The sequence below is a fragment of the Monocercomonoides exilis genome (genome assembly GCF_001643675.1).
Source record: "Monocercomonoides exilis strain PA203 chromosome Unknown scaffold57-524287, whole genome shotgun sequence".
In the NCBI taxonomy this organism is placed as follows: Eukaryota; Preaxostyla; order Oxymonadida; family Polymastigidae; genus Monocercomonoides; species Monocercomonoides exilis.
The window spans coordinates 254577-268679 of NW_027150602.1; the positions used below are offsets into that span (position 1 = coordinate 254577).

General features: G+C 34.9%; 4 protein-coding genes across 4 annotated transcripts; 3 read left to right on the forward strand and 1 right to left on the reverse strand.

Moving 5' to 3' along the window:
• Positions 1 to 3100: 3100 nt before the first annotated feature.
• On the forward strand, positions 3101 to 3672 carry MONOS_15901 (uncharacterized protein; the record flags this gene model as incomplete). Its single annotated transcript, XM_067868805.1, has 2 exons — positions 3101 to 3435; positions 3501 to 3672. The coding sequence occupies 2 exons, from the start codon at positions 3101 to 3103 to the stop codon at positions 3670 to 3672; spliced, it is 507 nt and encodes a 168-aa protein (XP_067719985.1).
• A 2632-nt stretch (positions 3673 to 6304) lies between these two features.
• MONOS_16734 (putative Poxvirus D5 protein) lies at positions 6305 to 8658 on the forward strand (the record flags this gene model as incomplete). Its single annotated transcript, XM_067869613.1, has 4 exons — positions 6305 to 6488; positions 6619 to 7498; positions 7656 to 7879; positions 7937 to 8658. The coding sequence occupies 4 exons, from the start codon at positions 6305 to 6307 to the stop codon at positions 8656 to 8658; spliced, it is 2010 nt and encodes a 669-aa protein (XP_067719986.1).
• A 2537-nt stretch (positions 8659 to 11195) lies between these two features.
• Positions 11196 to 11532, reverse strand: MONOS_3129 (uncharacterized protein; the record flags this gene model as incomplete). The annotated part of the gene is made up of 2 exons (XM_067873106.1): positions 11196 to 11409; positions 11498 to 11532. 2 exons carry the CDS (start codon positions 11530 to 11532, stop codon positions 11196 to 11198), a joined length of 249 nt encoding a protein of 82 aa, XP_067719987.1.
• A 747-nt stretch (positions 11533 to 12279) lies between these two features.
• MONOS_3128 (uncharacterized protein) lies at positions 12280 to 12844 on the forward strand (the record flags this gene model as incomplete). The annotated part of the gene is made up of 2 exons (XM_067873105.1): positions 12280 to 12412; positions 12618 to 12844. 2 exons carry the CDS (start codon positions 12280 to 12282, stop codon positions 12842 to 12844), a joined length of 360 nt encoding a protein of 119 aa, XP_067719988.1.
• Positions 12845 to 14103: the final 1259 nt, after the last annotated feature.

Sequence of the window (14103 nt, forward strand, 5' to 3'; positions counted from 1 at the left end):
CATCTCTTTTCTGCCTCATATCTCTCCCGTGCGATGTGTTGATGAGATAGACATCAAATACTTCTTTGGATGGTTGAGAATATTATTAAAAAAGATGATCATGACAAAAACAGAAAAAACACCTCTGGACAACCACCACAATGTGTACGGGCTGAGAAGACCCTTCAGTGAAATGTTCAATGCTTTTTGTGGATATGCATTCCATGCTGCAATTCAGCCATTCTGAGACTGAAATAAAGAGATTGAATTTTTGAATGATGATGGCTGTGGAAATGAGTGTGTTTGGCAAAAAACAGTCTAAGCGCAGTTTGTTCTTTATTTATTTTATTTATATGAATGTTTATCTGTTGAATGTTTTTTGTGTTTCTTTCATGGCAGGAAATGGAAATGAATGAAAATGAATGAAAGCGGGATATCTCGTTGTGCAGGGTGACTATCGCGCTGAGCCAGCAAATTCGTATGGAAAGTGCCCAGGGTGAAGGGATTGGGAAGGGTATTGGAGATGATATTTTCTGACGAAAAAATAATGATATTTTTCAATGAGAAAGATGAATTTAAGCAGAAAACATAAATTTCACATTTTTCAGAAAAACAAGAAATAGATGCATTTGATTGAGAAACAACTGCTGGAAAGGAAGATTGGAGAATAAGATGATGAAAAACTTGAAAAAGGAAGGAATAATGAAATTGAATTGAAGAAAGCAGTTGCCAACGGAATAAAATATAGACATTGGCTTAAAAATAGGTTCTGAAGGTTTGTTGTCGTAATATTTTTGAAGTGATTATTATTTTGTTTTAAGAATGCTGAAAGAGCTCGGGATTTCCTGGCTTTGAAGAAGAAGAAGAAGAAAAGCAGGGAAGGAAAAAAAAAGAGAGAGATGAAATGCGAGATATTTCGAAGATGCCTGGCATTGGGCTTTGGAGAAGAATTATTTTTGAGGAAAGATGATTTTTTTGTGAAATAAGGGAAAAAGAAGAAGAGATGAAATGAAAAAGAGATTGACGCGTGCTTTGTATTTTTCTTTGGAGAGAGAGAAAGAATCAAATTGAAATTGTTATGAATTCAAAGGATATTATTTGCCAGAAGAAGACAAAATCCTGAAGAAGAAAATTCGATTGAATTCAGCTGTTGATATTTATTGGCTCCCATCTTCTCAATTTTCAACAATTAATCGTCTCATCCAATTCATTCATCATCATCTTCTTCTTTAAATATATCATCGACATTTCACACAGCTTCTTCTTCATTATCATCATTCACTTCATCTAATTGGATTTCTTCATTATCTGTTTCATCATCAGAGATTAAGAGAGAAATGAAGAAAAAGAAATTACGCGTCCGAAGGAAAGAATTAGAAAAAAGAATTAAAAGGCGAAAGAGAAAGAGAAAGAGAATGAAGACAGTTTAGAGAGAAAAGAGAGCACCATGAATGGAAATAGGATTGAGAGAATTGAAGAGATTTTTTAGAATGAAAGGATGATGATGAATGAATTTTAAATTTGAGTTGGAAGTTGATTTGAGAAGAGAAGGAAAGAGAAAGTGCACAAAAGAGATTATTTGTATGAGAAAAGAACGATATTTGAAAAGAGAGACAACGAAAAAAAAAGACAAAAATCCATAATGAATCGAATGAAAACGAAAACGATTAGAGAATGAATTGGTTGATAAAAGAAAACGCGCGCACCCACATTAAAAAAGAATTGAAAAGAGAAGGAAGAGCGAAGGGTATATCATTGGTTGAATGAAAAGAGAAGTGATGAGGATGAGCTAACCTTTGGCAGTTAGGTTGTCCGCTATTCCACAATCCCATGCTCTTATTTTGAAAGTTGATAATTCACATTAATGGAATGAGGATTTGGAAAAGCTGTTTGAAACAATAAAAGAGGAAATAAATGATGTATTTGATGAACTGAAAATGCAAAAGATAGATTCCACTTGTTGATTGATGCATATGTTTGTTGAATCTGCGAAAAAACGAAAGTTAAAAGAGATGGGGGAAAATACGGGCTTTCAAGCTTCTTTTGCACAAAGTGCAAAAAAATTGCTTCATTCTTAACTTTGTTTCGCTTTCTTAGATTTCAAAACAAATTTGATTTTCAGATCCGTGAACAGGCATTGTTGAAATCAAAACAAAATGTTTTGCGACATTTCACGTATGTCAAAAAATGGACAAATTTTTTTTGTGTTTTTTGATCTTAAAAAGTTCATCGAAGGTGCGTAATTTTACAGTGAAAGTGCCCGAAGTGAAATATTTTGCAACATATCTTCAACAAAGTTGTTTCTTAGCTAAAACGTTTCACATGTTCCAGAACCTTCAAATATCCAACATACTTTAGTAACAGAATGGAATTTTCCAATGGAAATTTATTTTCTTCATCATTTGGTAAAATTTCTCGCACAGTTCGGCTGAAAAACAGAGTTGAATTCTTCCTTTCTCATTACATCTATCATTTAATTCAATTCTTTGTATTTTTGTTTCTGTTCTTCCTTATTGGAATGTTCCATCTCATTTAATAATAGGGTTATCTTTTTATTGGCACCTTTTTCTTTATTGGAACTTTTTTTTTTAAAAAAAAACATTAATCTGACCCACAAATGATATTTTAAAATATATTTTTTGCATATATGCAAATGTCAAGTATTCTAATATTTGAATTTTGAAAGAAATCTAATTTCTCATGGTGTGGAAATTGGGGGGTTCAAGTCCTTCCATTGAGCTTTCATGAGAAATTGGACTGCATAAAGGTTTGTATATGGGTGATTCTTTTTGAAAAGTCACAAATGTTTAATTATCAAATAAATCAAAAATTTCATATTTTGCTCAAATTTTATTTTTCTTAAACAAAACTTCACTAATTAGAAAGCTATTTTTAGAAAATGTTATTTCAAACATTCTTGAGGAGATTTGTGAGCTGAAACAGAAATTTGAGCAAAATATGAAATTTTTGATATATTTGAAAATTAAACATTTGTGACTTTTCAAAAAGAATCACCCATATATTTCTAATTCATTCAAAAATTAAAATATTAATTCAAAATTCTTAAATGAGAATTAATAAATTTAAAAATATATTAATGATCATTACCCATAATATATAAATGAAATTACTAGTGAAAAAGAAAGCTGAAGCGGTGCAGAAGAGGCTGAAGGAAGCAATGTCCACATTACGATACAGAAAATATGAGACAAGATTGGAAAGGATTGCACTCATTGTGATTGATAATGTTGTCAGGCTGGTCGACGGGGTTAAATACGGTGGAATAAGCAAAAAATCTTTGGAGCGCGCTGTTAAAGCTATAAAAAACGACAGGCCGATTGCAAAAGTTGGGCACCCACATATTATTAGCTGTGAAAAAGAAAAGCAATTTTTGAAGAAGTTGCAATTGAATCCCGATCTGGGACAAGCCTCTCGTTACGAAAAGCGCCCGATCTGGTTTGCAATCGATATTTGAATTGTATATTAATTGGTATTTAGATGGAAAAAATAATTGACGATAGTGAAGAAGAAGGAGAAAAAGAAGAGAAGATAAAAGAGAAAGTCACTCTGAAGACGGTTTACGCCTTCATAAAGCGCCATCCGGAATTGAAGTCCTCGCTGCCAAAGCAAGTTGACATTAACAGACTTGCAGCATCTTGCCAGAAAGTCCTAAAGCCGTGGTTCACCAAATAACAAGCATTACACGATGCAAACAAATATCCAGAGGAATTAATCTATAACATCGATAATTCTTCGCTTCGAATTCCAATAAAATCTCGTTGTGTTGTAGTTCATCCCGTAGATGAACAAGCTGGATTCAAAAAGACTGCCGAAAGGATGCCGAATGCCACTCTCGTTGCAAGAGAAGCTGCTGATGGATTCTCGCTTCCGTCTCACGCGCTGTGGCCGAGCGCAACTCTTCCGAAAGAACTGACAACGCTGTTAACATTGTCGCTTGACATTTGGCCAAACACAAACGGCTGGATGGACAAAACATCATTCAAAAAATACACCTTAACAGTTCTGCTGCCAGCTATCGTTGACAGAAGAAAACATATCTTGAAGGAATCTCATCATTGCCTTCTTCTCCTGGACTCGCACTCATCACGGGCAGATCCAACTGTATGGAGACAGTTCAAAGAAGCCGAAATAGACGTCGTCACCTTCGTTCCACATACAACACATATATCGCAACCGCTGGACAGAGGAGTATTTGCAGTGTTGAAGCAGCAGCTTTCAAACAATTACATCTCTCCATCATCCACCTCCTCATCTCAAAAAAAGAACAGCAGTAGCAGATGTGTCACAGAAAGCCATCCGCTCTGCTTTCACTCCATCAGTCATCAAAAAAACATTCGTCAAAAAAGGATTCCTCAGCAAATGTTCAAAATATGTGCTTATGAAGCTTCTTCAGTCTTCTCTATACAACATTCCATCTCATTCACATTGTTTCGACTTCTTCGGAAAAGAAATTACAAAAGAAAATGTTCTTGATGAATGGAATAAATATATTGAAAAACACAAGATGAAAATTAAAGAAATTGAAAAAAAGGAAAAGGAAAATGAAAAAGAAGAATTGTCTTTGGAGTAAAAAGTGAAAAGGATATTCAGAAAAAATAAAAAATGATGATGATGAAACAAGTGATGAATTTGCCCTTTTTGAACGTGAAAATGGAAAAAGAAAAGTTAGAAGAGTAAATGATTCGAGTTTTGTATTTTTTTGATGAATTTTTGACTGTTTTTTTTAGAGATATGGTATATCAGCTATAGATCCATCTCAATTAGGTCAATCAATATTATCGATTTATGAATATCTGGTAGTAGTTATCATTTTGAATAATAAGTTGGAATAGGCAATGATATTAAGATAGAGATCGATGATTATTGCTGATACGCTTAGGGGTTTATCATGATTAGATATTCAGTGATGTTCTATAAAGAAGGAGTCATTGATTGGTGTAATCGATATGTATCTATAGCTGATATACCATATCTCCAGGGAGGAGAATTAGCTAAAACATTAATTGAAAGTGTTCAAGTTGGTAAATTAATGGTGAAATTGTGTGAAAATTGGTGTTTTCGTTGATGAAATACATGTGTTGAACATGTGTTGAATGTGTTGATGTTACCGTTGGTGAAATACATGAGTTATATGTTGAACGTGTTATGTGTCGAAGGTGTTTGTTGAACGTTGATGAAATCGTTGATGTGATCGTTGATGAAAATCGCAAATAAAAATAATTGATTTTGTTTTTTGTTTTATAGTAAATTGGTCGGAAGAAGATTTACGCAACTGTGAAAGAAGCTAAAGCGGCTCAACAGAAACAAATTAAACAGTTTCAGGAAAAACGTAAGGAAGAAACTAAGTATTACAACGAACATGTATCTGAAAAACAGAAGAAGTTGATAAAGATATTGAGGAGAAAGCTTATCGAAAGTGATGAGTTGTTAGATGAATTGATGGAAAAAGTTAATGATTAAGGTGAATGTGTTTATTTTTGGTTGATTTGGCAGTTAATGTGCAAATTGATGAAATATAACTGGTGAAACACGTTATTAGTATTGTCAATTGTTTCAAACAGTGTCCACGATGGTGTTGTGGTTGATTGCCAACATCTATATTTTTTTTTAAACAAATGGCATTATGACGGACTGCCACATTGATGTTTTTCACTTGATTTGGTGTTTATTTTGGTGTATTTAGCTTGAAAAAGTGTCAATCGGTAAACCGGACACCAAATTGTGGCAACATCGAGACGCTGGGGGAAGGGAAAAATTGGCCAAAATCTCCGTGCTGGAAGCGTAGTCCGGTAGTCCGGTAGTCCGGGTCTTATAATTTCATCTGAAAATAGCTGCCAACATGAGCATTTTCCCCCTAATTTGGTATGATTTTGAGGGTTTTTATTTAATTCCGATTGTTTCATCATTTTGCCACATTGCCACATGATATCGTCAGTTGCACACATTATTTATATCGTTGGTGGTACACATCAGTTATATCGCCAGTGGTACATATCAGTCTTCACACTGCACAGGCTTAGCTGGTTAGGTGATGTGAGTGATGCTGCGACGTGGAAATATTGAGTTTAATCTCCGACCTTTTCACCTGAAAAGTGTGCATAAAATGCACAGGATAAATTCCATTTTCCAAAATATATGGGCAAACGGGCAAACTGAGTAAAGTGGGCAAAATACATTTAATGTGAAAATTAACTGTTTCCCGTCAAAGTTCGACATCAACCTCGACGTCATCTTCCCCGTAAATGCACGTTTCAAAAATAAATCTGTTTCAAAAAATCTTTGTTTTTTTTTTAATTTTTATAAAATGACAAACCCCCAAACAGACACTGGCAACGTGATCCAACAACTAATTGATTCAATTTCAACAGAACAGCAAACGCTGGGAGAACGAATGAAAGATCACCTTGTTGACTTGTTCGACTACAAGAAATACTCTGACAAGAAGCAGGGCCAACGACACACTGGAAAAGCTGTCGATATCAGCAAATGTGAGGATTTTTGTGTCGTTGATGTTGATTTTAACAAATCCCTTCAAGCTGAACAAACGAAAACCATCAGGAATTCCATTCTCGAGTAACCCCCCCCCCCCCCCCCGAAACGTCGGACTTGTACAAACAGATCATGGTGGTTTTCACATTTATTGTGAGCTGTGTGGTTATCCCCTTAAATGTTTGTCACAAACCAAAGTGTTCACGAGTCCAGAGTACGATATCGACATTTTTGCAGGCATTGGAGATCGAAAACAGAGGCTTGAAGTTCAAGCTGACTTTTCATACAGAGAGATGAAAGATGGCAAGAGAATCATCACCAAATACATTCCCCTCAACAATTACAGACAGCTAACAGATCTTTCATCACTCGAGAGTGTTCTTGACGTTTTCGGTATTGATCTCAAAACAGAGAATACATCAGTGGCAATGACACCTGAGCCACACAATCTTCTCACAAAAGATGGTGTCGTCGATATATCTCCGACTGTCACTCTTGCTCTTGTCAATGGAGTCAAAGATGTTGAAATACATAACGACACAGGTTCTCTGTCACTTGATTGTGAGTTAACTCTTTCACCGTTATATGCAGCTCTCAACCCTCTCGTCAACATTAACGGTTTCGACAACCAATCAATAGATTTTCTTTGCAATCAAATCAGAAAGACAGCTGCTCTAACAGCAAATGCTATCACTCTCTATGAAGAGAAACGAAACAGGTACAGAGATAACAAGTCACATCTATTTGTTCTACAAAAGATTGTCAAGAGATGGAATCCATCATTTTACAACGATGTGATCATTCCACTCCTCAGAAAAGAGAATGAGCAAAAGGAAGAACCTCCACGAGAGATAACTGTTCATGAAATTGATCTCAACTCATCGTTCTCGTTCTCTGAAATCAGGGATAAAGCTTGTCGAAAACAATACTCCTCACTGTCGAAAGTCGCTGAAGATCTCACAAAAGTTCTGAGGTTTGTTGAAGCAAGGATGGAATTCATTGTGAAAGAGTTTGACATTCACACCTCTTGTTATTCAATTACAATAAAGACATAATCAGCAATGAACGAACTCTGAAAAAACAATAAAACTACGGCATGATGATAAAAAAACTCTCACAGTTGAGACAACTTTCGAACAATACACTCATGTTCTATTGATTGATAGGGTGAAGTTCTTCTCAGATAACACTCGGATATTCTCTCTGTTCCATGGGTTCAAATACCAAATGGCAAACGAACAAAATGACGAAATCATTAAACCATTCCTCGATTTCACACGAGAAGTTATCGCCAACGACAACGAAGAACTCTATCAATACATCCTTTGTTGGATTTCGTCAATTGTTCAAAATCCTGGTAAAAAAGCAGAAACATCACTTGTTCTTAAAGGTTTGCAAGGTATTTGAAAGAATGTCTGGATTAATGTTCTTGCTGAACTGTTGGCAGGACATTCATGTTCAAATGTCACAGAGATTGCAGAACTGTCAGGACAGTTCAACTTCATCGTCGAAGGGAAAATGCTCATTGTTCTTAACGAATTGAAGAATGTTGGAGATGATCGAACAGCTAACTTTGACGCATTGAAGAGTATAATCACAGATTCAACAATAAGAATTAACGAGAAGAATCAACCATGTAGAACAGCTGAGAACGTTTCCAATTTCAAATTTGTGACAAATCACACATACCCGGTAAAGATTGAGATTGGTGACAGAAGATATGTTGTTTGTGATTGTAACACAAAATATAAAAACAATCTCACATTCTTCAAGGATTTCACTGACTCTTTCGATAATGAATTCTATGAACAACTTCTCTGTTATTTCATCAGTAAAAATCTCTCCGAATTCAACACAAGGGCAATTCCAACAATGGAGGCAAAGGAAGATATCATTGCAGCATCACTCTCTGTCATCGATGTATTCTGTCAGGAGCATTACAACAAACTCAAAGAAGTGTGGGGATGTTCTGAAGCACTATGTTTCAGACCAGTTGAATACAAGAACGATCGCTCATTCCAACTAGCAATTAAAGACAGATGTGAGAGAACACGAGTAGGTGGAAGAGGAAATCAAGTGTGGTGTTATAAACTCAAGCCAGAGTATGAACAACTCCTCAAACGACGTGAAGATGAAGATGACATTGATTGTTCTGCGGAAATTAACTAAACACATTCGTTTATTTGGAATCATAAACACACAAACGATACAACTTGTGTGCCACTGACGATTCCGTGTGGCAATGTGGCAAAATGATGAAACAATCGGAATTAAATAAAAACCCTCAAAATCATACCAAATTAGGGGGAAAATGCTCATGTTGGCAGCTATTTTCAGATGAAATTATAAGACCCGGACTACCGGACTACCGGACTACGCTTCCAGCACGGAGATTTTGGCCAATTTTTCCCTTCCCCCAGCGTCTCGATGTTGCCACAATTTGGTGTCCGGTTTACCGATTGACACTTTTTCAAGCTAAATACACCAAAATAAACACCAAATCAAGTGAAAAACATCAATGTGGCAGTCCGTCATAATGCCATTTGTTTAAAAAAAAATATAGATGTTGGCAATCAACCACAACACCATCGTGGACACTGTTTGAAACAATTGACAATACTAATAACGTGTTTCACCAGTTATATTTCATCAATTTGCACATTAACTGCCAAATCAACCAAAAATAAACACATTCACCTTAATCATTAACTTTTTCCATCAATTCATCTAACAACTCATCACTTTCGATAAGCTTTCTCCTCAATATCTTTATCAACTTCTTCTGTTTTTCAGATACATGTTCGTTGTAATACTTAGTTTCTTCCTTACGTTTTTCCTGAAACTGTTTAATTTGTTTCTGTTGAGCCGCTTTAGCTTCTTTCACAGTTGCGTAAATCTTCTTCCGACCAATTTACTATAAAACAAAAAACAAAATCAATTATTTTTATTTGCGATTTTCATCAACGATCACATCAACGATTTCATCAACGTTCAACAAACACCTTCGACACATAACACGTTCAACATATAACTCATGTATTTCACCAACGGTAACATCAACACATTCAACACATGTTCAACACATGTATTTCATCAACGAAAACACCAATTTTCACACAATTTCACCATTAATTTACCAACTTGAACACTTTCAATTAATGTTTTAGCTAATTCTCCTCCCTGGAGATATGGTATATCAGCTATAGATACATATCGATTACACCAATCAATGACTCCTTCTTTATAGAACATCACTGAATATCTAATCATGATAAACCCCTAAGCGTATCAGCAATAATCATCGATCTCTATCTTAATATCATTGCCTATTCCAACTTATTATTCAAAATGATAACTACTACCAGATATTCATAAATCGATAATATTGATTGACCTAATTGAGATGGATCTATAGCTGATATACCATATCTCTTTTTTTCATTTCAAAAAATTTTGGTGCCAATAAAGAACAAAGTGCCAAAAAAATGATGACCCTGTAGAAAAATTAATGTAGAAAAAACCGTCACAATCAAGAAAAAAACATCAACGATTGCGCACCAGTGAATGCTTCGGTTAACAATAGCCCCTGTATTTTTGAAAAAATGTGTCATTCAAAATGCAACGCTGTTAATTATAAGTTTTGAATTCGCATATATTTGGATAGAAGAAACAGATAAAAAGATAAACTAAATACGGTCATGGAAATATGTGCATTCATATTGTTGTTTCTTTTGCTGACATTTTTGACAAGGTATTGCAAAGAAATGAAAAAACGTTTTGTCTTTTTCTGTTTGTTGTTATGGATTCAATGATCGAATATCATTTTAAAATAAGGAATAAACATTGACAAAATGAGAGATCGGGAATGAACATTTTCTGCAGAATAAGATAAATTGTTTTGCATGGTCACAGCAGACAATGATGGAGATGCTATATTTTTGAAATTCTTTCTGAAAAGATTTGGAGATTGGATGGCCTACGAAATGCAACAATTTTATTAATAACATAAAAAATGCAATGTATGCATTTTATATTGTTCTATTGATTGTGAAGATATTTCCATCTGTATCCTCTCCAAAGTGCAGGAATATGAGTTATTGTTGAAATGGCCAATCTCCGCTTTGGAGAGCAATACGATGAGAACGGAGCAAATTATTATATAGACATTGGGAAATAAATGGAGTTACGCAAGATACATGATTTTCAAGATTTTTATTTGGTGCAAGAGATGAAAACAAATTCAACTGTCATATTATAAATGAAGATAATAAGAAGGAATTCCATGAAAAAGGAAAAACAGACAAATATTGATGGTATTTTGAAAAATGATGAGGAAAACAGTTTTTGAATGTATGAGCAAAGAAAGTTACCGACAATACCGAAAATTTGTTATTTTCCTCAAAAAAATGCAAGGAAACAATGTTAATCATAGAAGTCAGAAATTTACAAATAGACTTGATAGTCCAGATATTTCAACTTTTGGAAAGAATTAGCCTGTTTTTTATGGAATTTTTCACAAGCAAAGCAAACTTGTTACTCACAAAACCGTTGAAACGAATGTTATGAAGAGCTACAGCTTCTTTTTGGGAATATGATATTAAGAAAATATGAAAACAAATGAAACCTGCTCCAGTAATTTTAGTCTCGTATATTTGCCAAAAGAAAATTCAGAAAACCTGTTGCTTCGTATCAATTGTTTGGGCATTTCAGTCAGCATAAGGCTTTTTTGAATGGCTTAACTCTTCTGTGCTTTCATCATCATCATCATCATCATCATCATCATCATCTTCTTCTTCTTCTTCTTCTTCTTCTTCTTCTTCTTCTTCTTCTTCTTCTTCTTCTTCTTCTTCTTCTTCTTCTTCTTCTTCTTCTTCTTCTTCTTCTTCTTCTTCTTCTTCTTGTGGTTCAGCTAATTTATTGCTAATATCACACGAATCTCATTCGTTAATGAGGGTATTTGAAGCAATGAACAAAAAGAGGATTTTTGTTGGTATTTGAATTTTCAAACTCTTCTTCTTCAATGAACAACAAATAGATTGCCATTTTCATTTCATTTAACTTCCCTCCAATTCATAAGCAGGTCTCGTCTTTCATTTCTATTCATTAAGGCAAAAGGAACATTCACACTTTCATAGAATTAAAGCCATGCTTAACACAGCAATGAAATGGGATATTTTGAGCTGGAATAGCAGATCATCAGGTATTCAACAGAAAACGGAGATTGAATCCGAGTGTTTTCATTGAAAACTGAAAGAGGCACAGATAAAGAAGAAAGAACGTTGAAGCAATCCATTGATGAAATTGATGAATTCTAAAATAACCTCTGATTAATATCACAGCTCGAAAACAATAGCGAATTGAGAAAATAAAATGAGAAAGGAAAGCAATTAAGAGTGAAGTGCTTGTTTGAAGGAAAATTCTATGAAACAAGAGAATAAATGTCCGACAAGCAATGTTGATTTCATCAAATGTACATAAGAGAAGATTTCTTCTGTTTTGTGTGCCATCTCCCCAACATTTTTCGATTTGATCATCACTTGCACCAATCCACAGACAAGTCAGCTTATGAAATGATTTCTGCCTTATGATCGACACCTTCTTCAGAAAACCCATCGCATTGCGTATGCTCTTGAAGGGCATCTTTGATAGCCAGCAATACATTGCTTTGATACCAAGATGACTATCCACGTATTCATTGTCAGCTGTATGCCCGTTGATAAAGATTTATAAATCGAAATTCCAATTGCTTCTGTTCTGTCATGTCCAACAACAGAGTTGTCTTTCTGTGTGATGCTTGCCATAAAGGGGAAGAAAGAGAGAAAGAAAGAACAAAAGGACAGTCGCGGAAGAAGCGTTTGCAGAGATGAAGAATTAGCTGGAGAAGAAGAAAAATGCGATTGTGATGAGAAGCAAACTGCAAATCGTGTGACGCGTTATCGAACTCTCCAACAGCTTTGTACCATCCAACAGAACGCTCATCGTTTCCATCATCAGCATATCCGTCTTTAGCAAGCTCTTCATAATCCTCACCAGCTGCGTGATGAATGTTTGGAAAGCGGCAGAATGGAAAGAGAGTTTCATAAATCCTTCCAGTATTTGATTTTCCATTCCGTGTGTGTGCCAACCAGAGCGAGAGAAGAATCGTCAGCGATGGGATGATGGCTATCACGAACAACAACAACAACACAGAGGATGTCTTTTGAGACGTGAATTCCAAGTTGCACCAAGCATCAGAGGAGGATGGAAGTGCGAACGAGATCATCCTTTCGATGATGAGGCTGATCTTTGCAATCGGAAGGAAGAGCAAAGCGCATTCAAGCAAAGACCTGCAGCTATTACTCGAATCGAGCATTGAGTCGAATATTGAAATGCCAATTAATTCAACGAAGGTATTTGCTTCATTCACAGACATCATTATGGAATCGGTGTTTTCACAGCAAAGCTCGAAAGAGGAGACAAACTGAGCATAGAGGCAAGTCAGAAAGCTTCTGTTGTACAAGCAAAAGGTGAAAGAGAGGAAGGGCTTCAGCTCCTTTTGGGAAGAGCAGAACGCAGTTGAGCATTGATAGCTTGCATTTCCTTTTTCTTCTTCTCAACAGTCTCAGCTGTCTTTGAATATGTCCTCGTTCAGTCAGAGTCACAAAGATTCACTTTCTGTTCACTAATTCCCAATGGTAGACATTTTTAGATGCATCATAAGCGATTCATTGAAGTCATCTCTTCTGTCAGGCACAAACATATCTTCTCTTGTGACAAATGCAAGCCAAACAATAATTATTTTGCCATCTTCTCGTTTTGTTGGAGACGAAGATTCAGTTCTCCAAGCAGTAAAAGCTTTGCTCCTATTGTTAGGCCGATAGAGTTTTATAGAATTTGTTTTATTGCGTATTCTTTCTTTTCGGAGATTATTGTTATGTTTTGAGGAAGAAAATTTCAGCGAATGAAAATGACATTGATCTTGTTTTAACAATTCCACAAAAGAATAGAATTATGCAGCGTATTGTCAAGCATTCGAGCGATTCTTTTTCTTTGGTTCAAAAATTGAAACTTATTATTTTATCATCATTTATTTAGCTTTATTAAAGAATAAATCAAAAAAATTTGAATGATTTGAGTTCAGATATCTTCTTCTTGGTAGAATTTCGTTTATTAATTGCTTTTTTTATAAAAAAAGTTGGAGAAGGAGTGTGAATTTCAAATCACATAAAAAAAACCTTTATAACCATAATTACTTTATTTCAAAAATTATTTATCAAAAACCAACTGAAATACAACTGCTAAAGAATATCAAAAAAATTAAAGAGAAATAAAATACAATTTACAGCCACTTAAGCACATTGTAACTTCATCATTCAATTCTGAACCAGATTCAAAAATAAGTTTGTTGCAAAATTGAGAGAGATAATAAAAAATGCAAGAAAACAATACTTTCAAAAAATCACTCAAAAACACAGCTCCAACTCACAAATAAAATCAATAAATTACGCAATTTCTGAATCTTGTATCGTCAAAAACGCAAAGCAATATCGAACGTTTCAGCTTTATTGCTTTCCTTTTCGATTGTTTGCACATAAATAGAAATTCAAAGCAGATGAGGCAACTTCTTTTGCATGA